Raw genomic sequence first — 27990 nt, forward strand, 5'->3', positions numbered from 1 at the left:
ACACACACACACACACACACACACACACACACACACACACACACACAACCCACCATACTGGCTCTCGCCCCAGGATAGAAGCTGCCCAGAAACTGCTGCCTGGCTTTTTTTTTTTTCCCTTTTTCCAAGCTGTCTTATCTCAAACCCCTTCCAGCTGAGGAACTAGAATCAGCAGTGAGAAGTGGAAGCTTTCCCACTGCTTCCCTCACAACGAAGAGGCTGTGGTTCTGTCCACTGTCCCCCACTGGATCCCACGCAGAGAGAGGCTCTGGGCCAAGATGAGCCAGCAGACTGTAAACCGAGGGTCCCATGGGCCCTCCAACCTCAGGTGACCAGCTGATGAGGATTGTCATGTTTAAGCTACCAATGTGCAACCAACTCTCCATAAATGCCTTTGTGAGCTGAAAAGGGATTGGCAGAGTCAAGCGAAGACAGGGCTCTGGCTTTCCAGGGAAAGCAGCAAACAGCCCGCCCCTAGGTGAGCTTCACAGAAGCCCTCTCCTCACTGCTGTTCAGCACCTGCCCGGAAGTCACCGTCACTGTGGAGCCTGGGCTGGGATCAGACTTCCTTGCTTTGGTGTAAGGGTGCTCACTCCTCACCAGGCTGTTGTAGTATTTGGATTTGCATTCCAGTCCTTAGGAAGGGGGTCCTGAGGGCCAGCACTGAGGATTGAAGAGGGAGGGGTATGGGGTTCCTTCCTATTTCCATTATGCCACAGACCCTTCACCTGGTTCTGAAGAGCCACTCTGACCCACATCCCCTCACAGCAGTCCCACCTTCTCCAGCCCATCCCTGCACAAGTTCCCTGCATGCCCACCTCTCTCCATTCTCCTCCCCTCCCCCTTTTCTTCTCATGGAGACAGTATTGCTTTCTGTCTCTTCCTTCTTTGGTCCAGACCCAACCTGACCAACGATGACCATTTCTTAGGCTCAGCTCTTGAAACAGGAATGAGTGTCTGCACTTCAGCCAGCAGCTTGGTCTTCGGTGCTTTCAGGGTCCTGGGGTCTGTTGGGAGGGAAGAGGAGAACTAGGCCTGACTGAACCAGAGCTACCTGACCCTCAGAGGCAGATCTAAGACATCCTCGAGACCCTAGCATTTCTCCTTGGATAGGGGACCAGAGGGGCTTGGAATGTGGCATAAGAACAAGGAGAAGTTACCTAAAGGATGTCAGTGTTTTCTCCCTCTGCATGGGTTGGATTTTCCAAAGTCACACCGCAGAAGGTCAGCAATTATAGTGAATATGTGATGATAAACAATGAGGTGGCCACGCTGGTGTGGGGCCCCTCCCCCTCACAGCCTTGGCCCTTCTCCACTGATCAGAACCCAGGTCAGGGGATCTCAGAAGACATGGGTGGAGGGCAGGGGAGATGCCCGTGGTTTTTGGCACAGTTGTTAATTTCACTGGGATTTTGAATTCTTTTCTGTCTGAACACAAAGCCTGTGCTAGTCCTAGCCGGACACTAGGGGGGGGGGGGGGGGGAAGATGCTGTAATGAAACTGGTTAGTCAATGTTGTCTTAATATTGTTGACAATTCTGTAAAGTTCCTTTTTATGAATATTTGTTTAAGCTATTTCACCTTTGTTTTGAAATCCTTCCCTTTTAAGGAAAAAATGTGACACTTGTGAAAAAGCTTGTAAGAAAGCCCCTCCTCCACCACCTTTTTTTTTCTTTAAACCTCCTTTAAATGACAAATCTTCTAGGTAATTAAGGTTGTGAATTTTTATTTTTGCTTTGTTTTTAATGAACATTTGTCTTTCAGAATAGGATTGTGTGATAATGTTTAAATGGCAAAAATAAAACATGATTTTGTGCAATTAACAAAAAGCTACTGCAAGCAAAATAAAAACGTTTCTTGTTAACACAACTGTGACCTTGGCGGTGGTCTGCGCCCAGACATCGAGTGCCGTGCGGTGGTGGGAGGGGTAGGGCCCGGCGTGGAGCGGAGCGGCGGCCTCTTCAGCACGGCGACGGGACTGTAGGGTCCGCGCGTTAGTCCCTCCCGGACCGACGGAACTAGTGGGCCGGAGGCGAGATCGGGCGGAAACAAGGTTCCCCGTCGGCCAATCGCCGGGCGCGGCGAGAGCAAGCTATCGGGCCGGCCAATCGGTGAGTGTGCGCGGAGCAGGGCGCCCTATCAGGGCCGAGAAGGGGCGGGACGAGCGTCCCCGGCGCTCCGGCCCGACAGTAGCGATGGATACGGCGCCGGAGTGCTCAGCGCCCGCGGTTGGTGCGGGCGGTGTGCCGGGCGAGCCGGAGCAGGCGGGTTCCGGGGCGCTCACAGCGTCGCGAGCTGGAGGCGGGGCGGGCGCCCGCGCAGCCAATCGGCGGCGGGGGGTGGGCCCGGGCGCGACGGAGGACTGAGCGGCGAGCGGACGGCGGGCCGGTGACGGTCGCTGGGCAGCGAGCGGCGGTGATGGCGACCGTGATGGCAGCTACGGCGGCGGAGCGGGCGGTGCTGGTGAGGCTCGCGGGCGGGGTGGGGCGGGGGTCGGCGGTCCCGGGCGGCTGACTACGGGCCTGTCCCCGCAGGAGGAGGAGTTTCGCTGGCTATTGCACGACGAGGTGCACGCCGTGCTGAGGCAGCTGCAGGACATCCTCAAGGTAACGCGCCTTGAGGGCCTGTGCGGGCGCCCACCCTCCCTACCCTCCCCCAGCGCGGCTCCTTCCCCGGCCTCCCGCGGCTGCCGCCCGAGCGCCGACTGTGTACGCAACGCGCGGTATTCAGACCAGGCCCTGCCCTCAGAGGACTTAAGAGTCTAGCCGGGAGGCAAGCAGTAGCAGATAATTATCCAATTCCACAAGCAGCCCTGTGAGCGCGGCCCCGGGGGTCGGGGAAGGCCTCCTTTGGAATTGACATTTAACCTCAGATCTGAAGGACCCAGCATTTTGACCTCAGCCAAGTACTCGATCTCTCTGGGCCTCCCCTTTGCCAAAAGAAGATACTAGTACCGGCCTCAGGGCTGTTGTGATAAAATAAAGCCAATAGAATCACAAAAAAATGTCCAGGCAGTGCCTGGTAAAGCCAAAATTGTAGGTTGCCATGACTACTGTCTCCCCTGACTTTGCTCCTCACTTCCAAACCTTACCCAAGCCGGGAGGGTATCTCTCGGTTCTCTCCCCCTGGTTGGGCACGCAGTAAGCTCCCAGGGAGTGTGGAAGGAGCAGGTATCGGCTCAGGTAGGACCTGAAACTCAGGCTGTGGGGGAGGGGCCCTGGGAGTGGGGCTCCTGGACACATGGCTAGGCTGGAGTGGGTGAGCTCTACCCCAACTCCCCTCTGCAGGAGGCCTCTCTCCGCTTTACTCTGCCGGGCTCAGGCACCGAGGGGTTCACAAAGCAGGAGAACTTCATCCTGGGCAGCTGTGGGTGAGCTTGGGCTGGGTTGGGGGTGGGTTCTTGGGGAGGGGTTGGGATACCCTCTAGGACAGGTGGCACAGCCCTGCCCTGCAGACTGATTTCAGCTCCAACGTCCAGAGGATATGCAGTGGGACGGGCTGGACCATCCTGTGACATCCAGGGATGGCCTGTTGGGAGGATGGGGTGGTGGGAGGGGCAGCCGCAGGCGCTGCTCTGACTCCCACGTGTTGTAGCACAGACCAGGTGAAGGGCGTGCTGACTCTGCAAGGGGATGCACTGAGCCAGGCGGTGAGTCTCCCGGCCCCTCTCCCCTTCCCATGCTGCCACAGGACCCAGTGGGGAAGAGCGTGGGGGCCTCCTGCTTATCCCAGCTCTGCCGCCAGCCAGCTGTGTGACTCTGGGCAGGATCCTTGACCTCTCTGGGCCTCAGTTTCCTCGTTTGTAAAATAACACCCTCCCTAACCCGCTCATGAGATTGGTGTGTGGCTTCAGTGACAGGTGCAGGAAGGGGGGAGGAATGCTTTGCACACAGCGCTACCTGGCCCTACCTGGATTCTGGGCCCCAGGAAGCGTGGGCATTGGCAGGATTAGGCTGGCCCCAGATCAAAGTGCAATCAGCCAACATCTGAGCTCCAGCTGCACTTGACCCTGTGGCAGGTGCCAAGGCCTGGAGGAAGGTCCCTCTCCTCGGGTGGGCGTTCCGTCACTTGGCATGTACACATGTTTTCCGTTTGCCCACAACTACACGCTTCCTCCCAGACGAAGCCGCCTTCCCCTTTCTTGGCTCTTTTCCCTTTCACTTCTCGTGGTTCCTCTTGGGCCTGAGTTCGTTTCCTGACCTCCCTGTTCACTCCCCAAATGGCCAGGGTGTTGAGAGGCCCTCTGCCCCATGTAGTGGCTGTGGCCTGAACCACCATACACACCCCATTTCTGCCCCCAGCTCAAGGGCTCAGAGTGGCCAAAAGCAGAAGGGCATCCTTCTGCCCAGCTTATCCTGCTCTTGCCCATCAGGACGTGAACCTGAAGATGCCCAGGAACAACCAGCTGCTGCACTTTGCCTTCAGGGAGGACAAGCAGTGGAAGCTGCAGCAGGTAACCGGGCCCTTCCCCAGCCACGACTCAGGGGCACAAGGGCAGGCAGGGGCAGCCCCTTGCAGCGCTGAGACCTCCTGGGCTGGCCACTGTGGGGACCTGCAGCCACATCAGGCTTGGGAAGGTGTTTCCTAGCAGCACAGCTGTGGTGGGCAGTGCCTGGTCTCCTAGCCTGTCCTATGTGTAGGCCCCCAGCCCAGCGGGAACTACAGGGATACCCTGAACAAGTCACTCCCTGCCCAGAGCTTCCAGGGGCTTCCCCTGGCTCTTAGGAGACCAAGTCCATGCTTCCTAACAGCACCTATGTGATTGGGCCTGGTTTCTGTCCCCTCCTTCTCTCCTCTCACTGGCCACCAGCTGTTTCCACCTCAGGGCCTTTGCTCGGGCTTGTCCCTCTGCCCGGAGTCCACTCCCTCAGCTTTTCTCATCACACGAGTGTCAGCTCAAGAGTCGCTTCCCTGGAGCCTCTCCCTCACCGCGCTCATCACCCTGTTTGTTTCCTTGTGCAAGTTGCACCGTCTGTTACCTTGTGCCTTTACTCTATTATCCTCTGTCCTCCTTTGGAAAGTGAGCCACATGAGACCAGGGACCAAGCCTGACTCACAGCACCCAGCCAGGGCCTGGCCCGAAGGCGGCACCCACCCTGCCCCTCCTAGGAGGATAGGCCCTCAGGGTGGGGGTCCGTAGGCTGGGGCCCCCAGGGACGTGGCTGCTGTGAAGCTGGCTCCTCTCCCTGCCGAGGCCCAGCCCACTAACTGCTCATTGGGTGCTGTTTTTAGATCCAGGACGCCAGGAACCACGTGAGCCAAGCCATTTACCTCCTTGCCAACCGGGAGGAGAGCTACCAGTTCAGGACAGGAGCAGAGGTCCTCAAGGTGAGCTGCCCGTAGGGATGGGAGAGCCAGGTTCCCTGACCTCTGACTGGGCCCCTGGAGAGCTCTGCCCCCACATTCTCAGGTGTAGCCAGTGGTTGACCCTTCACCTCTCAGTGTATACATGTCCATCCAGCCACAGTTGAAAGGCTCACAGCCCAGGCTCCAGAAACAGCCCTGGGCTCTGATCCCAGGGCCCCCACTATGAGCTGTGCAACCTCAGGTCACTCACTTAGCTATTCTGTGCCTCAGTAGCCTCACCTGTAAAAGGGGGACAAGCTGTAGTGACTGCCAATCGTGATGACGCAGGTAAAGTGGTCTCGAGTAAACGCTTGGTAAACAGTAGCTACAGGTTTTAGTACCAGCAACAGAAAAACTTTTGTAATTAACAAAGTGAATTCATGTGGTGTGGAGAGACAAGATGAGCTCAGATGCCCTGAGTTCATGCTTTAGCTCTGCCCCTGACTTGCTGTGTGTCCTCAGGTGGTTCACCTATCCTCTCTGGACCTCATGAAAATTTGAAACCAGATGGACTAAGGTCTTTCTCAGAACTGTGACCACTCTCTGGGGTGTAATGTGCAGCCCCCATGCCTCCACCCAGTAATTGTGCCTTTCCCTGGAGCCAGGTGACCCCAGCCCCATGGCAACAGCTGGACGAATGGCTGGAAGCAGTGGAAACTGGGGCTCTGAGTTCGAGCCAAAGCTTTGCTCCTTGACAAAGGGAAGGGATGAGTGCAGATGGTTCCACCGTTCCCTAGCTGTGTGACCTTAACCCTTTGGAGCCTCAGTTTCCTCACCTTTGAAAATGGGGCTGGTGTCCACCATAAGGCCTCAACTTAGCCATCCCAATTCTTCCTTGAGGAAGCCCTCCGTGGCCCCTTGCACCCAAGCTGAATTAGAGTCCCTTCTTCTAAGCTCCTTCATTGCCTGTACCCTCATCCACCACGCCCTCGTGCCCCTGGGACTAACTTCTGGTATCTTCTATTCCCCATTGGACCAATACCCAGGATCCCATGCAGTAGAACCTTCTGTCCTGCCCCCGACCCCCAGCTGGAGCCCAATTACCTGCATCTTTAACAAGCCCCGTGCTGCAGGGGTTCAGGCCCTAGAGACTGTGACCTCCATGGAAGGAGCTAGGAGCTACCATAATTTTGTTGCTACTGACACAGGGGTGGGGAGGGGGAGGGGATCAGGCCCAGGCCCCGCTGCCCTCACAGCGGCTGTGACCAGCCCCCTTCCCCCAGCTGATGGATGCCGTGATGCTGCAGCTGACCAGAGCCCGAAACCGGCTCACCACTCCAGCTACCCTCACTCTGCCTGAGATCGCTGCCAGCGGCCTCACGGTCAGTGGTGCCTCAGGCCGGCCCCTGCTCCAGGAGAGGCGGTCCCCACAGAGGGGCCCAGCTCGCGCCCGGGAGGAACACAGGGGTGCCAGGAGGTCCTGCAAGCCCCAAATTGTCGACAGAGTCCTATGTGCAGTTTTCTGGGATGGGGTCCTTGGCTTCCATTCTGCATCCCCCAGATATGTACCCCCCTGATCTGGATCAGTGGGTCCCAAGCCCAGTGGTGCAGGAAGCTATCTGTGGTACCTGAGAAGACACTGGAAGCCCCAGTCCATGGGATGGGGACTGGGAGTCCCCGGGGTGGTTGGAGGGGCGGGCGTGAGATGTGCCTGCTCAGCCCTCATCCCCCTTGCCTGCCCGGCCCCCCTCCCCACAGCGGATGTTCGCCCCCGCCCTGCCTTCCGACCTGCTGGTCAACGTCTACATCAGCCTCAACAAGCTCTGCCTCACCGTGTACCAGCTGCATGCCCTGCAGCCCAATTCCACCAAGGTGAGCACCCCACCCACCCCATCCCTGCCCGCCCTAGGCCCCAGGCCTGACCCAGTCTGATGTTCTTCTGCCTAGAACTTCCGCCCAGCTGGAGGTGCCGTGCTTCACAGCCCCGGGGCCATGTTGTAAGTACCCTGCCTGGGAGGGGTCCCTGGAGCGCCCTCGCCCGTCTGCACCTCAGGGGATGGGGTCCTGGCCGGCTGAACTGCCCTCAGGGACCCTCCCATCTCCCCGCAGCGAGTGGGGTGCACAGCGTCTGGAGGTGAGCCACGTGCACAAGGTGGAGTGTGTGATCCCATGGCTGAACGATGCCCTCGTCTTCTTCACCGTCTCCCTGCAGCTCTGCCAGCAGCTCAAGGATAAGGTAGGGACATGGGGGCGGTCAGGGCCGGGCTGGGCCTCACGCAGATTAGGCCAGCCAAACAGCAGGTTGTTTAGCCCCTTCTTTTTTGGGGCGGCACACCTCTAAAGGGCCCGCTAATCTTAAGATCTGTCGTACCCTCTGCACACCCCAAACAGGTGGGCCATGGTGTTGCTTGGCAACAGTATCCTCTTCCTGACACATGGCCCTTGGATGACCTTCAAATCTCACCTGGGTCACAGAGGGTGCAGCAGGGGCCAGATCCCCTAGCACCACCACTCACCATGTCCCCCCATCTCCCTCCTTCCCCAGATCTCTGTGTTCTCCAGCTACTGGAGCTACAGGCCTTTCTGAACAGAGCGCCCAAGAGCCTGTCCCCCTGGGAATGGCCCCTGCCCAGGGAGTCCCTGTTCCCCCCCACACACACACACACACACACATAAACACGCACGCACCCACACACACAAAGTGCCGACCAGAGCTCGGCACTGCGGGCTATTTATTTCCCTCTTCACCCTGCCCTGCCTGTCACATCTGCACAGATGGGACTGAACACTGGACCCACTGGGAGGAAGTGACACTGGCGTGCTTTTTGTTTTGAATGGGGGAGGTCAGGAAGGCGGAGCTTCAAGGTAGCCTATAGTCCAAGCCCTGCCCTCGCCCCAAGGCAGGAACCTTTGGACTCAGGCTGGGGCCAGGCCCAGGGCTCTCCTTCCTCCCCTCTTCGCAGCCTGTCCTCCAGGATGGCAAGGGGCAGCCACACACCCCCTCCCACTGGAGCCTGAGGAGTGGGTGGTGGCCCTAAGCTCTGAGTTGGGGAAGGAGGACAGAAGCTGCCCACCATGAGCTGTAGTGCCCTTGACTGTGTTCGCTTGGCAACCCTGGCAGGGCCTTCAAGAAATAAAGATCATCCGATTTTGCCTGGAGCCCTTCTGTCTGTCTGTCTGTCTGTCTGTCTGAGTAGGGACCTGGCCAGAGGTCCCTGATAGTCAGGAGCTGGGCCGAGTACCCAGTGACTGAACCCCTGGCCTCCAAGGGGCCGAATGGGATGGTGAATGGGCAGCCGCTCGGTGGCTGCAGCACATCACCCGAGGTCTCCTGGTGACAGTCATGCCATCTGAAGGTTGTGAGGGACACAGGGGGCATCTGGATGAAGCAGTGGGGGCCTACACTGCCCACCGTGACAGGAGGCTCAGAATACACTCCAGACTCAGGCTTTGGCTGAACAAGGCATTGTTATTGCTGCCCAGCAGGACAAAGGCAGGGGAGCAAGAACTCTCCGCATTAAGGCTCCAGGGCAAGGTTATCAAATCCCCCGGCGTGTTTCTGCAAGAGAGGCACACGGGCTGGTGGCTTCACTCCTCGGCCCCCGGCCCACCCCACCCCACCCCACCCCACTGCCACCTTCTCGGCCTGGCCCTGGTGCTCCGGGCTCACCTTCTGGGACCTGGAGGAGTGGCTTTGGCAGCAGCCACAGCAGCAGCAATGGATGCAGACGACCAGCAGCAGGAGCGCCACGACGCCTGTGGGCAGGATGGGTATCCAGATATGGCCCTCGGCCTGGGAGGCTGCCGGGGGCCAAAGGCCAAGCCACACTCACCGAGGAAGACGAGGAAGATGATGAAGGCACCGGTGTCCCACTCGGACTGGAACAGCTGGTGGCTCCACAGTTTCCCCAGCACTTGCTGGGCTGTGGCGCTCAGCTCCTGCTCCACATCCTCCGTTAACAAGGCCATCTCAGCTGGATGGTCCTGGGCACCGCCTGCTCCAGCCCCCCAGAGGGCCACCTCAGAATCCTGGGGCTGCCGCATCCCTGCCCCCCTGCACTGCAGCCCTGGCCCTGCCCTCCCACACCACCCCTCTTGGCCCCAGCCCCTACCCCAGCCTCTCTTCCACTTCTCTCCTGGCCCTGGCCTGAGCAAGCTCCTCCCCGCCCACTCCCCCCAGCAACCCCACCCCTGGGCCCCCACCTGCCTTGGAGATCTCCCAGCCAAGCAGGTGCTAGGTCCTGGGAATACAGACTACTTCCTGCTTCCGGGTCCACATCACCTGAGGCCTTGGCAACCAGCCCCGCCCCCCACCAGTCCCCCAGGGCCCATGGGGGCACCGACTGAGCTCAGGTGAGTCAGCAGGTGCAGCACGGAAGGAGGAGCCCACAGGCCTCTCAGCCTCTTCATTCCAGAGATTTTTCTCAATAGACCAGACAGCCAACCTGGAACACAGCAGACACTCAGCCGCTGCTGCCTTCATGAATGAAGAAAAGACAGAAGAAAAATGGTGGCAGGTTGAAAGGAGGAAGGGAGGTGAAAAAGAAAGGAGGGGAGGGAGAGAGGGGAGGGAGAAGATGTTTCTGTTCCACCGCCCTTGCCTGGGCAGCGACTGTGTTCCTGGCAGCGCAGCAGCAGCAGCCTTTGGGGTCCTTCTCTATTCTAATCCTCACAGTGATGCTTGTGAGACGATGGTTATGGTCGCTCAAATGAGCTCTCTCCCCAGAACTTGGAGCCCAGGGCCCCTGACACGGCACCTGGAGCTGTCTCGCCTCCCCCCTTACCCCCAGGCCCTGGGGACCTGCTGTAAATCAGGTGGACACACCTTCTTATCCTTGTGGGGCTTACAGTCTCGCTGGGAAAACATGTTGGCTAATGTTAGGCTCTGTGCCTGACGCTGTACAGGCACACTTTACTGCACTTCACAGATGTTGCATTTTTGATAAATTTAAGGTTTGTGGAACCTTGAGTTGAGCAAGTCTGTCGGTACCATTTTCCAACAGCATTTGGAAACTTTTTCATTTTTATTATATCTGTTACGGCAATCTGTGAGGGGTGATTTTTGATGTTATCATTGTAATTATTTTGGCATTTTTTAGCAAACTAATTTTTAGTCAAGGTACGTACGTTGTCTTTTTTAGACACAATGCTATTGCCCACTTCATAGACTACAATATAGTGTAAACAACTTTACATGCACTGGGAAAGCTGTGTGACTCGCTTTTTTGCAATATTCGCTTTATTGTGGTGGTCTGGAACTGGACCCACAATATCCCTGAAGGATGCGTGTACCTAATGTATTCCTCATGGAAATCCTAAAGTGGGTATTATTGCTATTCCCATTTTACAGATGTGAAAACTGAGGCCTTGAGAAGTTCAGCAACTAGCTCAGGTCACACATGTATTCATTTCCTGTTCTTGCTATAACATACTACCATAAACTTAGTGGCTTAAAACAATTCAAGTTTATTATCTTACAGTTCTGGAGGTCAGAGTCTAAAATGAGTGGGCAGGGCTGTGTTCCTCCTGAAAGTCCTAGGGGAGAATCAATTCCTCAGCTTTCTTTTTTTTTCTTTTAATTTATTTAATTTATTTATTTTTGGCTGCGTTGGGTTTTCGCTGCTGCGCGCAGGCTTTCTCCAGTTGCAGCAAGCGGGGGCTACTCTTCGTTGCGGTACGTGGGCTTCTCATTGTGGTGGCTTCTCTTGTTGCGGAGCACGGGCTCTAGGCACGCTGGCTTCAGTAGTTGTGGCACTCGGGCTTAGCAGTCGTGGCTTGCGGGCTCTAGAGCACGGGCTCAGTAGTTGTGGCGCACGGGCTTAGTTGCTCCACGGTAAGTGAGATCTTCCCGGACCAGGGATCGAACCTGTGTCCCCTGCATTGGCAGGCAGATTCTTTTTTTTTTTAACATCTTTACTGGAGTATAATTGCTTTACATTGTTGTGCTAGTCTCTGCTGTGCAACAAAGTGAATCAGCCACACATATACTTACATCCCCATATCCCCTCCCTCTTGGGTCTCCCTCCCACCCTCCCTATCCCACCCCTCTAGATGGTAACAAAGCACCGAGCTGATCTCCCTGTGCTATGTGGCTGCTTCCCACTAGCTATCTCTTTTACATTTGGTAGTGTATATATGTCAGTGCTACTCTCTCACTTTGTCCCAGCTTACCCTTCTCCCTCCCCATGTCCTTAAGTCTACTCTATGTCTGCGTCTTTACTCCTGTCCTGCCCCTAGGTTCTTCAAAACCTTTTTTTTTTTTAGATTCCATATATATGTTAGCATACAGTATTTGTTTTTCTCTTTCTGACTTACTTCATTTTGTATGACAGGTTCTCCGTCCGTCCATCTCACTACAAATAACTCAATTTCATTTCTTTTTATGGCTGAGTAATATTCCATTGTATGTATGTGGCAGGCAGATTCTTAACCACTGTGCCACCAGGGAAGTCCCAGTTCCTCCGCTTTTCCAGCTTCTAGAGGCCACCCACCCACATTCCTTCGTTCATGCCCCACCCCCATCACTTCCACTTCTGCTTCCATCCTCACACCTTCTCTGGCTCTGCTCTTCCTGTCTCCCTCTTATAAGGACCCCAGTGATTACACTGGCCCACAGGATAATCTCCCCATCAGAATCCTTAATCACATCTGCAAAGTCCCTTTTGCCACATAAGGTAACATATTCACAGGTTCCCAGGGATTCGGATGGGAACTCTTTGGGCACCATGATTCTTCCAACCACACCTAGTGAGCAGAGAAGTCTGAACTGGAACCCAGCCATCAGATCCCAGAGCCCTTGACCACCATGTAATACAGTCTCCTGTGCTGGGATCCCCATCTTACACCCTCCATCCCCTCCATTCCTGTTCTGAGATCTCAGATTCCTGTTGCCCAGGGAGGGTAACTTTGAAATGACTTCTGTTGCAAAAGGGGGTAGAGACGCAGCCACTGGGGAAAACGGTCCCTTGAAAAGTTACGCATAGTCTTATTATAAGACCCAACGATTCCAATCCTAGATATATATACCCAAGAGATTAAATCATGTCCACGCCGAAACTTGTACACAAATGTTCACAGCAGCAGTTTTCATAATAGCCAAAAAGTGAAAACACCCCAAAATATCCACAAACTGGTGAATGAATAAACACATTATGGTCTCTCCATGTGGTGGAATATTATTCAGCCATGAAAAGGAACAAAGCACTAACACATGCTACAAAGTGGATGAACCTTGAAAACATGATGCTGAGTGAAAGAAGGACAAAAGGCCACATAGTATGTGACTCCGTTTATATGAAATGTCCAGAATAGTCAAATCAATAGAGACAGAAAGTAGTGTTTGCCAGGGTCAGGGGGATGGGGATAGGGTGCTTAGTGGTAATGGAATTTCCTTTAGGGGTGATGAACATGTCTTGGAACTAGATAGCAGTGGCAGATTTGCAACATTGTGAATGTATCAATACTAAATGCCACTGATCTGTTCACGTTAAAATGGCTAGCAGTTAATTTTCATGTTCTGTGAATTTTACCTCAATTGAAAAATGAAAAGCGGGGAGGGGGGATGGTTTAACAACTGTGGCCCCTGCCCACCCCTTGGCCTGGCCGAGTGGGCAGGAGCCAGTCCTCTCCTCTCCCCACTGACCCTCAGTCTTCCTGTCCAGATGCCCAGGTGCCTCATTTCTTGTTTATTCTCATTAAAGAAAATCTGGGATATTCCAAGTCATTAAAAGACAGAAAGCACCCATAGAGCCCCTTGGACCTAAGCAGAGCAATGATGGGATAGAGGCCATGGCAGGATGCATTTCAGGCCAGTCAGACCTCGGACTTGGATCTTGCTCCCAGCCCTTAACATCCACCCGTGTGTGACCGAAGGCCCACCCCCTGACCCCTCTCTGCCTCAGTTTCCTCATCTGTAAAGTGGGTGTATGGAGAGTATTCCCCCTTCTCAGGCTGCTGAGGATTGAATGGAATAATTGATGTAAACACTCCCTTGGCACAATGAATGCACTAAATGGTTGTGTATTACTCTCACCCAACCTGTGGGTACGATTCCCTCCAGTCTTGATTCTTTGGATACATTGGGTTCACTTGCCATCCACACTCTGCTCACTTTACCCTTGGCTTTCCCCAGTCCACATGGCCAAGAGCGCCTTGAATGGTCCTGCTTTCTGCAGACCTGATCCTCCAGTCCGCAGTCCCTGTGGGCATCTTCCCCCCAGGTTTCCAGATCCTACATCACTCACACGTGACACCTCTCCTGGAGAAAGTGTTTTCTGGGCATAGAGGCTTATTTCCTTAGGAGACATTCCCAGAGACGGAATCTCCTCTTGTGCAAGGTGGGTCTCCGTGTCAGCAGCGCTGTTTGGTCATCCGCACAGAACGTTCTCATCTGCGTTGATGAGGAGGCCAGCCTTGCCATGTCCCTCAAGAGCTGTGGCGTAGCTTGAGAGAGTTCTCCAGCAGGAATGGCACACGTTCAGGGCAGTCTCTGCCCAGGGTCCTGCCCAGCCCCACTCCTGGCCTCCAAGCCTGGAAAGTGAAGTTTAAGCCTCTGTCTTCAGATGTGTAGAAAGTGGGGGAGCAGAAGGGCATGGGCAGGGAGGGACAGAGGCTGCTGGGGCTCAGGACAGTTGAGCTGAGCAGATCGGGCAGAGTTGCTGAGTCCTGGTGGGCAGAGTGGGGGCGGCAAACCACCACCTGCTTTTGTAAATAGTCTGATACACAGCCACTCCCGTCCATCTACTTTTGGTTGCTTTCCCAGTGCAACGGCAGAACCGAAGAGTAGTTGCAACAGAGATCTTATGATTAGCAAAACTTAAAATCTATACTATCTGGCCTTTTACAGAAAACATTTGCCAACATTTGAAACAGAGGATTGCTTAGGGCTTGCAAACTCAGGTGCCAGGAAACAGGTGAGAACGAAATAACTGAGATGAACTTGGTATAGGAAACATCTTATTAGGGAGACATTAGGGAGGGGTGAGGGCTATGGCAAACTGGAGAGCACGTAGCCCATCTAAAGGGGGCAGCTAGGGAGTTCCCGGGTGGTCCAGTGGTTAGGACTTGGCGCTTTCACTGCCAGGGCCCGGGGTTCAATCCCTGGTCAGCAAACTAAGATCCTGCAAGCTGTGTGACATGGCCAAAAAATAAATTTAAGAAAAAGAAAAGAGGGCAGCTTGTGTCAGCTGTAGGTAGGCTGGACCCAGAGTTGCCAAGGCTTATAATCTCTGAGATACACCAGAAATCTAGAGGTTTGTGTGAACAAGAAAAGAGGCTGCAGAGGGTGAGCATGTGGACACAGATCCCAGCCCTGCCACTTCCTCACTGTGTGACCTTGAACCACTTTCACTCACTGGACTCTGATCTGTAAACTGAGGGGTAGTAGCTGCACTTACTTCACAGGACTCTGATGATTATTAACAAGTTAACATCCTAGGGCTCCTAAAACAGTCTTCTGCACGACAAAACTCTGGCTATATTGGCAGTTTAAAACACTACGATGCCAACAATGGACAGACCGAAGAAAACACATGGATGTTGTACTTTCTGGCCGTGGGTCACAGGTTTGCTTCCCCAACAGAGTGGTTAAGGGGCATGAACTTGGAAGCAGAGGGACTGGCTGCTGCCCAGAGCTGCTGCTTAACCAGCTAAGTGACCTTGGGCAAAGGTGCTTCCCCGGGGCGGGGGCAGGGGGTTCCTGTCTATAGATCTAGGCCGGGGTCATTGTGAGGGTTATAGGGCAGTGACCCGAAAGGGCCTGGTGGAGTAGCTTACCTGTCCCTGTTCTCAGCCCCCTGTTGCAGAGGAGCCCCCAGGTAGGGTCACAAGAAGGGGGTGGAGCTCAGGTTCTTCAGTTAACTGTCACCCTCTCCCCTCCCCCTCAGCACATAACCAGGGTCTGCCAGGACAGGGCAGCCCCCCAAGGCTCCCACAGGGATCCAAGGCCACCAGGTGCCACATGAGGCTGCTTCTCTCCCTCTCTGTCCCCCATGGGTCCAGCCCCTGAGTTTTGCCAGGCCGGCCACACTCTACTGCGGGAGAGTCTGAGTGGGGAGAGACAGATCCCTGGGGCTGGTGCATATCAGAAAGCGGGTTCAGTCTCCCCTGAGAGGCAGCTCCCCCAGGCACCCCTCGACAAACCCCGTGGGCAGTGGGGACTTGGGGGATACATAGGTGAGGGGGCATGAAATATGGGAGTGCCTGGGAGCAGATCTCAAGAGTCAGGGTTCAGAAATGAGAACTCGGGTGGTCCCCCTCTGGAGCCCCAGCGACTCCCTTCTCCCCACCCCACCCGGATGACAGGCATCGTTGTTCCTCAGCCCCATGGACCCCCTGAGGCAGTCCCCCTCCCGCAGCTCGTCACGGGCCTCCAGCCCGAGGACCCTACCCAGCGAGATGCTTGGTTACGTGGGCATCGAGGCCGTGCTGGACCAACTGAAGATCAAGGCCATGAAGATGGGGTTTGAGTTCAACATCATGGTCGTTGGTGAGTGAGGGGCCTCGGGCTCACAGGAGGACAGACCAATGGACGCCACCCTGTGGGCCTGGACCTATCGCCTCTCGGAGCCTCAGCCTCCCCATCTGTAAAGTGGGCCTGATAGTCGTACCTCACAAGAGTGTTGTAGGTGGAAATCTGGGAAACACTGAATTGTGAAAAGACAAAAATCACCGTGAAGCCCCAACCAAACGCAAACAAAGCAATAAAAGGGGAGGCCATGTGTGGCAGGAAGTAGGGAACACCAGACTCATCCTGGTCCCGGGCCTTAACAACCCCCAGTGTGTGACCTGGGACAGGGCCTTTGACCCCTCGCTGCCTCAGTTTCCTCATCTGGCTTAGCACAGTGCCTGGCATCTAGGAAGTTCCCCGTGGGTCAGTTTTATCTGGAATTGCATTTTTATATATGCAAAATTAATGTTGTAGGTCAAAAACTACGCTTCTCACAAAATAAACTGGATATAATGGAACATAAAATGTCAGAGTGTGTAGCACCAACTAAGGGCATTATTCTAAGGTGGGGGTACCCAACAGAAATGTCATAGAAGGGGACTTCCCTGGCAGTCCAGTGGTTAAGACTCTGCACTTCCACTTCTAGAGGCCCGAGTTCAATCCCTGGTCAGGGAACTAGGATCCCACATGCCACGTAGCGTGGCCAAAAATAAAAAGAAAAGAAATGTCATAGGAGCCACATACATAATTTTAAATTCCCTAGTAGCTTCCTTTAGAAAAGTAAAGAGAAACAGGACAACTTACTTTTAATCGTCTTTTTTACTTAAACCAATACATTCCAAAAATACTATCATCTCGACATGTAATCCATATAAAACATTATTCATGCGATCATTTACGTTGTTTTTGTCATAACAAGTCTGCAAAATATGGTTTATTCTTTTACACCAACAGCACATCTCAGTTCAGATTGGTGTATGGCCATACTGCCAGTGGCAATAGCCAGGTGTGGCTCCCATATTGGATAGCAGAGCCCAAAGGACAATTTCAGTTCTTTTTTAATTTTTTAAAATTTATTTATTTTTGGCCACATTGGGTCCTCATTGCTGCATGTGGGCTTTCTCTCTGGTTGCAGTGAGCAGGGGCTACTCTTCACTAAGGTGCGCAGGCTTCTCATTGCGGTGGCTTCTCTTTGTTGTGGAGCATGGACTCTAGGCACATGGGCTTCAGTTGTTGTGGCTCGCGGGCTCTAGAGCGCAGGCTCAGTAGTTATGGCGCACTGGCTTAGTTGCTCTGCGGCAGGTGGGATCTTCCCAGATCAGGGCTCGAAACCGTGTTGCCTGCATTGGCAGGCGGATTCTTAACCACTGCACCACCAGGGAAGTCCCAGTTTCAGTTTTAGACCCAAAAGTGTGTCCTGCCCTGTGATGTAGGATGTTTACTACTGCAGGGCGTGGTCGGCGGAGTTTGAGAAGCCTGCACAGCAGGGAGAATGGACCATCTACAAGCTCAGGCAGCATAGGGGAATCTCACTAAAAGAAGCCAGACATGAAAGCGCACGTGCTGTGTGATTCCCCAAGTAGAGGGCGGGCAGCGCTGCTCCCTACCGATGATGTCAGGAGAGTGGCTGTCCCTGGAGCTGTGTTAACAGTTACTGCGAGGAGGCAGGAGTGGTCTTGGGCGGAGCTGTGTGTTCTGTCTCTTTATCTGGTGCTGCATACATGGGTGGTTTAATTTGTAAAAATGCATTGACCTGCTCATCAACAGATGAATGGATAAACACAGTGTGGTCTATTCATCTGATGGAATATTATTTAGCCATGAAAAAGTATGAAGTTCTAGCACATGCAACAGTGTGGCTGACCCTTGAAAGCATTATGCTGAGTGGGAGCAGCCAGATACAAAAGGACAGTTATTGCAAGATTCCATTTATATGAAATGTCCAGGGAATTCCCCAGAGGTCCAGTAGTTAGGACTTGGCACTTTCACTGCCTAGGGCCCGGGTTCCATCCCTGGCTGGGGAGCTAAGATCCCATAAGCCAAGTGCCGCTGCCAAAAAGAAAAAAGAAATGTCCAGAATAGGCAAATCCATAGATAGAAAGCAGATTAGTGGTTGCCAGGGGTTGGGGGGAGGGGAAATGGGGACTGAGTGCCTAATGGATATAGGGTTTCTTGCTGGGGTGATGAAAATGTTTTGGAGCTAGATAGGGGTAGTGGTTGCACAACACTGTGCATGTACCCAATGCCACTGAATTGTACACTTTCAATGGTTAATGTTAATTTTTTATTATATGAATTTTGCCTCAGTAAAAAATGGGGGAAAGCATTGAACTGGAGACTTATGATAATACGTGCTTTTCTGTATTTGTTATACTTAGAAAACAGTTTACTTTCCAAAACCATTTATTTAAGAATTTCAGAAACATGCCTAACGCATCCACAGTTGTTGCTGCCGTGTGATTACTCACAGGACAGAGCGGGCTGGGCAAGTCCACCATGGTGAACACACTCTTCAAGTCCAAGATGTGGAAGTCCACCATGCCGGGCCTGGGGGTGCCCACACCCCAGACGCTGCAGCTGCAGTCTGTGACCCACGGTGAGTGAGCACCCCCTCACTCCACCCCCACCCCACCCACCCAGGCCCACTCCCAGCCCCTCTGCTCTCCCCCTACAGTCATCGAGGAGAGCGGCGTGAAGCTTAAGCTGACAGTGACTGACACACCCGGCTTCGGGGACCAGATCAACAACGACAAGTGGTGGGTCCTGGCGGGGAGGTGGGAAGGGCAGAGCCCTGGCTGCCCCTGCCCCTGCCCCTCCGGTCTCTGGGAAACATCCAGGCCTGGAGCCACCTGGCTGTGGCATCTTTGAGGCTCAGTTTATTTGTCTGTACAGTAGGTGTGTGCAACTCTCCCCCCAAGATCAAAGGAGTCAAGTATGTAAAGGTCTTAGCTTGCTGCCTGGAAGCACTCGATAGAGGCTATGGTATGGCAGGGGGATAGAAGCCCACACTCCAGAGTCAGGACCCTTGGGTTTGACCACTTCCCAGCTGTATAACCTGGGCCTGGCCACGCAAGCTCTCTGAGCCTCCTCTTCCTTCTTCGTAACTTGGGGGTGACGACATCCCCTTTGCAGAGTTGTTCTAGGCTCTCAAGGAGATGAAACACACACACACACACACACACACACACACACACACACACACAATCGGGACTGGCTGCACAACTTGTGGGGGCCTTTATTCAAAAATTACTAAGGGGCTTCCCTGGTGGCGCAGTGGTTGAGAGTCCGCCTGCCGATGCAGGGAACACGGGTTCGCGCCCCGGTCCGGGAAGATCCCACATGCCGCGGAGCGGCTAGGCCCGTGAGCCATGGCTGCTGAGCCTGCGCGTCCGGAGCCTGTGCTCCGCAATGGGAGAGGCCACAACAGTGGGAGGCCCGCGTACCGCAAAAAAAAAAAAAAAATTACTGAGAATTGTAAGACCACACCCGCAGAGCATTCAGCCCTGCGTGGGCCCTTCTTGGTTCAGAGCCCTGGGTGCCGGCTCTATCCACACTCCCATGAAGCCAGCCCTGCACACAGCACCTCACCGAGCACTTAGTATGTGCAAGCTCTGTTCTAGACACAGGGATACAGCAATGAACAGAACTGATGAACATCTTTGTCTGCATGAAATGTATATTGTCATGGGTGTGGGGAGGCAAACAGTGAACAAAATTAATCAGTTTTGTGGAGGGTGAACCTGAACTCTTTATCACCGACACAGGACACTTTCTGGGAGTGAAAGGGGGATGGAGCTGTAGTTGGTGGGGGAGTGCAGTTTTAAGCAGAGTGATCAAGGCAGAGGGTGGCAGGTGCAAAAGCCTTGAAGTGGGGGTGGGGTGGGAGGGGAGGCAGAGCTCAGCAGTGGGATGGGGTAGGGACTTGTAGGGCAACATAAGGACTTTGGCTTTTCTTTGATCACTGGAGGCTGAGCAGAAAAAGGATATTTTTGGCCGCTGTGTTGACAATAGCCCTGTGGGGGGAAGGGACCCTGGCAACAATTGGGAGAGAGTCCCTGGTGGTTTGAACCAGGCTGCAGCAATTTCTCTCCTTTCATGCTCACTCCTCCCCTACAAAGTAGGTGCTCTCTTACTGTCCCCATTTTACGGAAGAGGAAGCTGAGGAAGAGGAAGCAGGGGTCTCTCTGAAGATGCAGGGGTATGGGGGGTTGGTACTTGGGTGATCAAGGGCCTCAGGTTGTGTGGGACTGAAATTCCTGTGTCCCAGGCAAACGGGGCGATTGGTCATCCTAAGGGGAGAGCACTCAGAGGACCTAGGTTGAGGGGGGCTCCTGGCGAGGTTCTGAGGCTGAGCCATCTCCCACCCCAGCTGGGACCCCATCCTGGGCTACATCAATGAGCAGTACGAGCACTACCTGCAGGAGGAGATCCTCATTACCCGGCAGCGACACATCCCCGACACCCGAGTGCACTGCTGCGTGTACTTCGTGCCGCCCACCGGGCACTGGTGAGGTGGCTGAGCCGGTGGGCAGAGGGCCACCTGCGTGGGGAGGAGAAGAAGAGGAGGAGGAACCCCCGGGGTGGGCTGCGGGCTGGCACCCACTCATCGTATGCTCACGGCCATCGCTGCCCCACCTGAGCAGGCTGCGGCCCCTGGACATTGAGTTCCTGCGGCGGCTCTGCCGGACTGTGAACGTGGTGCCTGTGATCGCCCGGGCCGACAGCCTGACCATTGAGGAGCGAGAGGCCTTCAGGCACAGGGTAATCTGGGCACCTGGGACAAGTCTGGGGTCAGTGGGGGTGTGGAGTGGGGGAGAATGCACAGGTGGGCTGAGGTCATCTGTGTGTGGTCCCCAGATCCAGGAAAACCTGAAGACTCACGGCATAGAGGTGTATCCACAGCAGTGCTTCGATGAGGACATCAATGACAAGATCCTCAATAGCAAGATCCGGGTAGGAGGCCATGGGAGGTGGGGAGGCTGGTGGGACCAAGGCTGGGTGATGTGCTTCCCACTCATCCTTTCCATCTGAAGATTCGTCTCTCTCTGCAACTTGGGGAAAGTTCATATATTTCTAGCAGGTATGAATCTCCACTCATCCACAAGCTCAAGGTGAGCAAGAAATAGGTCATATCAACAACCCCCAGAATGGGAGAAAATGTTTGCAAATGATATATCTGATAAGGGACTTGTATCCTGAATATATAAAGAATTCTTACAAATCAACAATAAAAGACAAGTACCCCAAGTTAAAAATGGGCAAAGGATTTGAATAGACATTTCCCCAAAGAATTTATACCAATGGCCACTAAGCATATGAAAAATTGTTCAACATCATCAGTCATGAGGGAAATGCAAATCAAAACCACAATAAGATACCACCTCACACCCACTAGGGTAGTTAGTATCAAAATGACACACAATGACAAGTGTTAGTAAGGATGTGGAGAAATTGGAACTTTCACACACTTCTTGTGGAAGTATCAAATGGTGTAGCAATTTTGGAAAACAGTCTGGCAATTCTTCAAGGTTGAACACTAAATTACTATATGACCCAACAATTCCACTCCCCAAAGAAATGAAAACCTATGTTGACATAAAAACTCATACACAAATGTTCATAGTAGAATTATTTGTAATAGCCAAAAAGTGGAAACATTCAAATGTCCATTAACTTGTGAATGGATAAACAAATGTGGTCTATCCATACAAGGGAATATTACTTAGCCATAAAAGGAATAAAGTTCTGATAGATCCTACCCTAACCCTAACCCAATGTGGATAAACCTTGAAAATGTGATGCTAAGTGAAAGGAGCCAGACACAAAAGGCCAAGTATTATATGATTCCATTACATGAAATGTCCAGAATAGGCAAATCTATAGAGATAGAAAATAGACTTGTGGTTGCCAGGGGCCGGGAGATTTAGGGGAAAATGGGGAGTGACTGCTAAAGGGTACGGGCTTTCATTTTGGGGTGATGAAAGTGCTCTGGAGTTAGATTTTGGTGATGGTTGCACAACTTGTGAGAATACTGGAAACTACTGAACTGTACCTCTAAAAGGGCAAATTTTGTGGTATGTAAATTATACTCAGTAAAGTTGAAGAAAGAGAGAGAGAGGAAGGAAGGAAGGGAGGGAGGGAGGAAGGGAGAAAGAAAGAAAGAAAGAAAGAAAGAAAGAAAGAAAGAAAGAAAGAAAGGGGGAGGGGGAGAAAGAAAGGAAATAGCTCACATCTTCATTTTCTCTGAATCAACTGAATTTCGCCTCCAAGCCCCCATCTTCCTGTCCTTGTGGTACATTCAATGTCAGTCTGTCTGGATCCTGCAAAGCACCTGGGTGAGGCCTGGGATTCTTCATCCATAGACACCTGGCCTCCACTCCCTCCCCCAGGGACCCTGCTAACCTACACAGCACTTTAGCTTGAATTAGAAAAAGGCAGTAGGGGCTTCCCTGGTGGCACAGTGGTTGAGAGTCCCCCTGCTGATGCAGGGGACACGGGTTTGTGCCCCGGTCCGGGAAGATCCCACATGCCGTGAAGCGGCTGGGCCCGTGAGCCATGGCTGCTAAGCCTGCGCGTCCGGAGCCTGTGCTCTGCAATGGGAGAGGCCACAACAGTGAGAGGCCCGCGTACCGCAAAAAAAAAAAGAAAAAGAAAAAGAAAAAGGCAGTAGCTTCCTTCACAGAAGGGAGCCTGCATGGGATTTCAGCCCTACACAGCCTCATGGTAAGTTACCTTTGTGCAGTGCACAAACTGCACATCTGTACATGGAAGCCCTGCTTCTTGTCTGGCATCCAGTTTCTCCACACATTCCCTCTTTCTGCTCCCCATTGGAGCAATGAACAGTATTTCCTGTGAAAGGTTCAAAGAGCCTTGACCTTCTGCTTTCTGTCCTGAGGCCAGCAAAGACAGCAGCCTGCTCACAGCTGGAACAGTGCTGGGGGAAATAAAGGAGAATGTATTCAAATTAACCTCTCAATAAATCATCCAGATATATAACATCTATTGAGGGTCAAATATGGGCTGATGCATAATAAGTGTGCAAGAGACAGTTATTATTAGCATCAATTTATTCCCCATCACAACCTAATTCTTAGAAAAACAAACCTACATGCAGCACTTGCCTGTTTAATCTCCACTTCCTGCCACGAATAAGTAAACAACCAGAATTTACAACAGGGCTCAGCAAACTTTTTTTGTGAAGGGCCAGACTATGGTAAGTATTTTAGACTTTGTTGCAATTACTCAACTCTGCTGTAGTAGAATGAAAGCAACATAGACAAGAGTAAATGAATGGCAGGGGCGGTATGCCAACGAACTTGCCTGGTTTGGCCCAGGAACCATAGGTTGCCAGCCCCTGGTTTACAAAATTCTCTCTTTCTTTTTTTTTTCTTTTTAATTTTTTGGCCGCGCCCCGCGGCCTGTGGGATCTTCCCCGACCAGGGATCGAACCCATGTCCCCTGTAGTGGAAGGGCGGAATCTTAACCACTGGACAGCCAGGGAAGTCCTCTCTCTCTCTTTAAATTTCTTTTATTGAAGTATAGTTGATTTACAATGTTGTGTTAGTTTCTGGTATACAGCAAAGTGATTCAGTTTTATATATATAATGTGTATGTATATATATATTTATATATACATGTTTATAAATATATATATGTATTCCTTTTCATATTCTTTTCCATTATGGTTTATTACAGGATTTTGAATACAGCTCCCTGTGCTATACAGTAGGACCTTGTTTTTCATCCAGTCTCTATATAGTAGTTTGTATCTGCTAATCCCAAACTCCCAGTCCATCCCTCCCCCACCCCACCCCCTTGGCAACCACAAATCTGTTCTCTGTGTCTGTGAATCTGTTTCTGTTTTGTAGATAGGTTCATTTGTATCATATTTTAGATTCCCACATATAAGTGATATCATATAGTATTTGTCTTTCTCTTTCATTTTTTAATAACTTTATTTATTTTTGGCTGCATTGGGTCTCCATTGCTGTGTGCGGGCTTTCTCTACTTGCCGCGAGCGGGGGCTACTCTTGGTTGCGGTGCACGTGCTTCTCATTGCGGTGGCTTCTCTTGTTGGGGAGCACGGGCTCTAGGCACACAGGCTTAAGTAGTTGTGGCACACAGGCTCAGTAGTTGTGGCTCACGGGCTAAGAGCACAGGCTCAGTAGTTGTGGCGCACAGGCTTAGTTGCTCTGTGGCATGTGGGTTCTTCCTGGACCAGGGCTTGAACCCATGTCCTCTGCATTGGCAGGCGGATTCTTAACCACTGCGCCACCAGGGAAGTCCCTGTCTTTCTCTTTCTGATTTACTTCAACTAGTATGATAATCTCTAGGTCCATCCATGTTGCTGCAAGAGGCATTATTTCATTCTTTTTTATGGCTGTGTAATATTCCATTGTGTGTATGTATATATATATATATATATGTGCCATATTTTCTTTATCCATTCAGCTGTCAATGGACATTTAGGTTATTTCCATGTCTTGGCTATTGTAAATAGTGCTGCTATGAACTAAGAAGTGCATGTATCTTTTCGAATTATAGTACAAAATTATCTCTTAACCCTCATGTTAATGGTTGAAGGTGGTAAGAAATTGGGCATGAGCAGTATTATATCACTAATGTAGCTCTGAGTAACACTTGGTTTCCAAGACTTGTTCTGCTAACCCCTTCATTATGCTAAGCCCAAGATTATCCTTCCCAAACATTCACAGAGCCCTGCATCAGTATTGTCATGACTCCCATTTTACAGATGAGGAAACTGAGGCACACTGATAAGACTTTGTGTCTTCTGACTTCAGATATCTGTGCTCCTTCTATCACTTTCTCTCCCCACAAAGGACAGCATCCTGCAGGTTCCTATCTCAGTGTCTTCTCTCTCCACTTCCCGGGTGGGGCCAACCCTCCGATCTTGTCCCTTCCCTGCAGGAACGGATCCCCTTCGCTGTGGTCGGGGCTGACCAAGAGCACATTGTGAATGGGAGGTGTGTTCTGGGCCGGAAGACGAAGTGGGGCATCATTGAAGGTCAGTGCAGGGGCCCTGGCGAGGGCTCAGGGGAGAACATGTTGAAAAGCCCTGTTGCCTTTGGCATCCTTACACCCACCACAGAGCCCAGCACAGGAAACAGAGAGACCTGGGATCAAGTTCCTTTGTGCAGCTCAGAAGCCCCGGGCAAGTTCCCCGACACCCTGGGCCTCAGTTTCCTCACAGTCAAATGGGTATCATTGTAACATCAACCTCATAGGGTGGTTGGAGGGGGCAGAGCCTCTGCTTTGCGTGATACCTGGCACCCAGGAGGCACCCTATTCATTCACTAGAATTGATTGTGGGCCTACTATGTGCCACAGAGCTGACCAGACAAGGACAGGTGGGAAAAGCACAGTGAAGGAAATGTGGGATGGGAGGGGGTACCTGAGGGAGCAGAGGAAGGCCCTGCTGATTCAACAGCTGTTTATAGGAGCCACCTGTACCAGGGGCTGGGACACAGCCGTGAATGAATGAATGAACTAACAAACGGGAGGTGGGCTAACACAGGGAGACGTGGGGAAGGGCTGGCAGTGGCAGGGGGTGTGCAGCATACAGCAGGTGCTTACTCAGTGCTGGCCGAGGGCGGGGCGTGGAACAGAGCCTGCACTCAGGGGTTTGGTGCCGTATCTTGTAGTGGAGAACATGGCTCACTGTGAGTTCCCCCTCCTGAGAGACCTGCTCATCCGGTGAGTATGTGGGGAGCCCGAGGGGCTGCGGGGGCCCTGGAGGATGCCCTGGAAGTCCTGCTGACCTACCACCTATCTCCCAGCTCCCACCTCCAAGACCTGAAGGACATCACACACAATGTCCACTATGAGAACTACCGCATCTTCAGACTGAATGAAAGCCACGTGCTGCCCCGAGGGCCCGGCTGGGTGAACCTGGCCCCAGCCCCGGCCTCTGTCCCTGCCCCCGCTGGCCCCCAGGCCCACCCCGGCCCCTCAAAGGTCGGCGGGTGGGCCAAGGACAACTCAGATGAGGAATGCTGAGCACCGGCACATCCCGGGCCCGCGGGGCTCCCCAAGTCCTGGGCAGCCCCCTGACACACACCTGTGTACTAGAGCATGTATTAAAGAGTAGACATTGCTTTTTATGAAAAGCTGTGCTTTGAAAACAAAAGGTGTTTTGTAAATGACTTCTTTGAGCTATCCTCAAATAAAAGTATTGTTCTTTCTAAAATAGTGTGAGACTCTCAGGTCCTCAGGAGTCTTGAAGACCTGGGAGGGCCTGCCTTGGACGACCAGCCCCTTCTGCCCCAGAACCAGAGTCAAGTTCCAAATCATGCTCTGCTGTCCGTATCAGGCTCTGACGTCTGTCCCAAAGCCTCCCTCCTGCATGGGGCGTCGTAAACACTTAAAAACTCATCTTTGCCATCTTCCCCAAACTCTGTGCCCCTCACTCCTGCCTTCCCTTTTGCCCCACCCTGGCAGACCAGAATGGTGAGAAAACAATTCCAACTTTGGAGTCTGGCGAAGCTGATATGAAAATCCCCGCCCTGCCATTGACCTTGTGCGCTGTGACCTTGGGCGAGTCACTTACTCTTGTGGGCCTCAGTGTCCTCATCTGTAAAACTGGGCTGATACTATCGGTCCCACAGTGTTGTTGTGTGGACAAAACGGAGTGATTCATGGAATGTGCCTGCCACCCCTGGAGAAACAGCTCTCAGAGATGACAGGAACAGCAGAGACCACGGGTACAGGGCAGAGGCTGTGCCCACAGGGTGTGTGAGCACTTCCCAGGACTCTCTGGAACCCTCGAAAGGAAATGGACTTCATGGAAGCCCACACCGTACACCCAAGCTCCCCTAGGGCGCAGGCAGGCAGTGAGCATTCAGTAAGTGACCATGGGGAGCAGCAGTGGTATCCCAGCTGCTGGCCTGCACGCTCCTGGTCACTGGGGCAATCTTTTTCTCGGGGGGTGGGTATTGGTCCTGCTCTCTGCTGATGACTTTACCTCCAGTTTTGGAAGCTCTTTTCATGCCCACAGTGATGCTGCAGCCCATGCTTGGCACAGACTCAGTTGTGTACCCAGTAATGGCCGTGCACAGATTTCTTCTGCATTTCCTGACCTGGGTCAGCTGGGTGAGGGTGAAGCCCTCAGCTGACACGTCTTGGGATTCCCCAGGCCCAGCAAGCACGGATTACAACTCCAGCTCTGCCGCTTTTTAACTGCAGGACTTTAGACAAGTCATCTGACATCCCAGAATCCACTTCCTCCTTTGGAAAACAGAGACAGCATCACCAACCTCCTACTTCAGGGTGTGTGAAGACAAGCCTGTTCACAGATGCCCAGGTCCCATAAGGAGCCATTTTACTGATTGTTTTGTTCCGTTTTGTAGGCACGGCGAGGGGCGGTGGTTTCTTTTATGTGGTGCACTAATCAGGTTCATGTCATAATGATACAGTCATCGTATTAACAATAGTGGGCATTTTTTTAAATGGGGAATCACAAAATGAATTCCCATGTACCTGGTATAATAAAATATTCCCCCGATTTCACGGACGAGAATGTTCATAGCAGCTTAATTTATGATAGCCTATAACCGGAAACTGCAAATGTTGGGTGGCAGTGTAAGGTCGGATCTTAACAAACGGCACCGCGAAACAGAGGAAAGCTTCAAGTGAGCTTTATTAGGGAGCGCTCCCGGGCGAGGTTCACTGGTCCGAGAGAAAGGGGCCAGCGAAGTCGCACCCGGGCGAGGGTTGGGCAAGATTTTATAGGGGAAGAAGGGAAAGAGGTGTGGTGAATCTGGGAGGGCGCAGGGTATTCCTTATTTGGTGGTCTTTTCGGGTATCCTGGGGGACGGTTGGTCCCGCCCCTCGAAAGGCGGGAAGGCTGGGCTGGGTTCAAAGTCCCCAGGTCAGTTTCTGGAACTGGGTGGTCCGGAGAATTTCGTTCTGATGCAACCTGTGAATCTGATTGTGTTCCCCTGCCTCGGGCCAGTTGGCCTTACGGGCAGGAGAGTGGATAAGCTATGGCAGAGTCACACAATGGACCACTCCTGGGCAATAAAAATGAACCTACTACTGATAAACACAACAGCATGGGTGAGTTTCACAGACCTAATGGAGAGTGAAAGAAGCCAGCAAGCAAAGAGAATGCACCCTGTGGATGCCCTTTTACAGAGTTCAAGAACAGGAAAAATCAATTAAAGGTGATGGAAATAAGATTTGTGCTTTAAAAGGGCAAGGGCTGGGAGTGCCGCTGGGGAGGGGCATGAGGGAGCCTTC

The 27990-nt window shown here is 52.8% G+C and overlaps 2 protein-coding genes and 1 long non-coding RNA gene across 5 annotated transcripts; all 3 read left to right on the plus strand.

Moving 5' to 3' along the window:
- Nucleotides 1–22: 22 nt before the first annotated feature.
- On the plus strand, nucleotides 23–8444 carry ROGDI (rogdi atypical leucine zipper). 3 transcript variants are annotated; one of them, XM_027117489.1, is made up of 11 exons: nucleotides 23–2462; nucleotides 2534–2605; nucleotides 3287–3369; nucleotides 3594–3648; nucleotides 4372–4452; nucleotides 5232–5327; nucleotides 6569–6667; nucleotides 7044–7157; nucleotides 7233–7282; nucleotides 7395–7521; nucleotides 7831–8444. In XM_027117489.1, exons 1-11 carry the CDS (start codon nucleotides 2418–2420, stop codon nucleotides 7870–7872), a joined length of 864 nt encoding a protein of 287 aa, XP_026973290.1. In that variant the 5' UTR covers nucleotides 23–2417; the 3' UTR covers nucleotides 7873–8444. The 3 variants fall into 3 exon arrangements, with proteins under 3 accessions (XP_026973290.1, XP_026973291.1, XP_026973292.1); XM_027117490.1 differs by lacking the exon at nucleotides 6569–6667; XM_027117491.1 differs by lacking the exon at nucleotides 6569–6667 and having other exon boundaries at nucleotides 3599–3648.
- Nucleotides 8445–9346: 902 nt separating this feature from the next.
- Nucleotides 9347–9787, plus strand: LOC113626233 (uncharacterized). The gene is made up of 2 exons (XR_003435096.1): nucleotides 9347–9638; nucleotides 9717–9787. It is a non-coding gene; the product is annotated as an uncharacterized LOC113626233 (long non-coding RNA).
- A 4632-nt stretch (nucleotides 9788–14419) lies between these two features.
- On the plus strand, nucleotides 14420–25939 carry SEPTIN12 (septin 12). The gene is made up of 9 exons (XM_027117492.1): nucleotides 14420–15771; nucleotides 18203–18328; nucleotides 18407–18488; nucleotides 20102–20239; nucleotides 20373–20493; nucleotides 20590–20685; nucleotides 24661–24757; nucleotides 25395–25446; nucleotides 25530–25939. The coding sequence occupies exons 1-9, from the start codon at nucleotides 15609–15611 to the stop codon at nucleotides 25747–25749; spliced, it is 1095 nt and encodes a 364-aa protein (XP_026973293.1). The 5' UTR covers nucleotides 14420–15608; the 3' UTR covers nucleotides 25750–25939.
- Nucleotides 25940–27990: the final 2051 nt, after the last annotated feature.

Source organism: Aethalodelphis obliquidens, unplaced genomic scaffold, assembly GCF_003676395.1.
Source record: "Aethalodelphis obliquidens isolate GAN/ISIS:26980383/991018 unplaced genomic scaffold, ASM367639v1 scaffold18, whole genome shotgun sequence".
In the NCBI taxonomy this organism is placed as follows: Eukaryota; Metazoa; Chordata; class Mammalia; order Artiodactyla; family Delphinidae; genus Aethalodelphis; species Aethalodelphis obliquidens.

What these genes read in the sequence shown, in the direction of transcription:
- ROGDI (XM_027117489.1), top strand. Translation starts at nt 2,418, where the DNA reads ATGGCGACCGTGATGGCAGCTACGGCGGCGGAGCGGGCGGTGCTG. An exon ending in CGGCGGAGCGGGCGGTGCTG is followed by an intron (nt 2,463 to 2,533) that starts GTGAGGCTCGCG and finishes CTGTCCCCGCAG; the next exon opens with GAGGAGGAGTTTCGCTGGCT. An exon ending in TTCATCCTGGGCAGCTGTGG is followed by an intron (nt 3,370 to 3,593) that starts GTGAGCTTGGGC and finishes CACGTGTTGTAG; the next exon opens with CACAGACCAGGTGAAGGGCG.
- SEPTIN12 (XM_027117492.1), top strand. Translation starts at nt 15,609, where the DNA reads ATGGACCCCCTGAGGCAGTCCCCCTCCCGCAGCTCGTCACGGGCCTCC. An exon ending in GAAGTGGGGCATCATTGAAG is followed by an intron (nt 24,758 to 25,394) that starts GTCAGTGCAGGG and finishes CGTATCTTGTAG; the next exon opens with TGGAGAACATGGCTCACTGT. An exon ending in CTGAGAGACCTGCTCATCCG is followed by an intron (nt 25,447 to 25,529) that starts GTGAGTATGTGG and finishes CCTATCTCCCAG; the next exon opens with CTCCCACCTCCAAGACCTGA.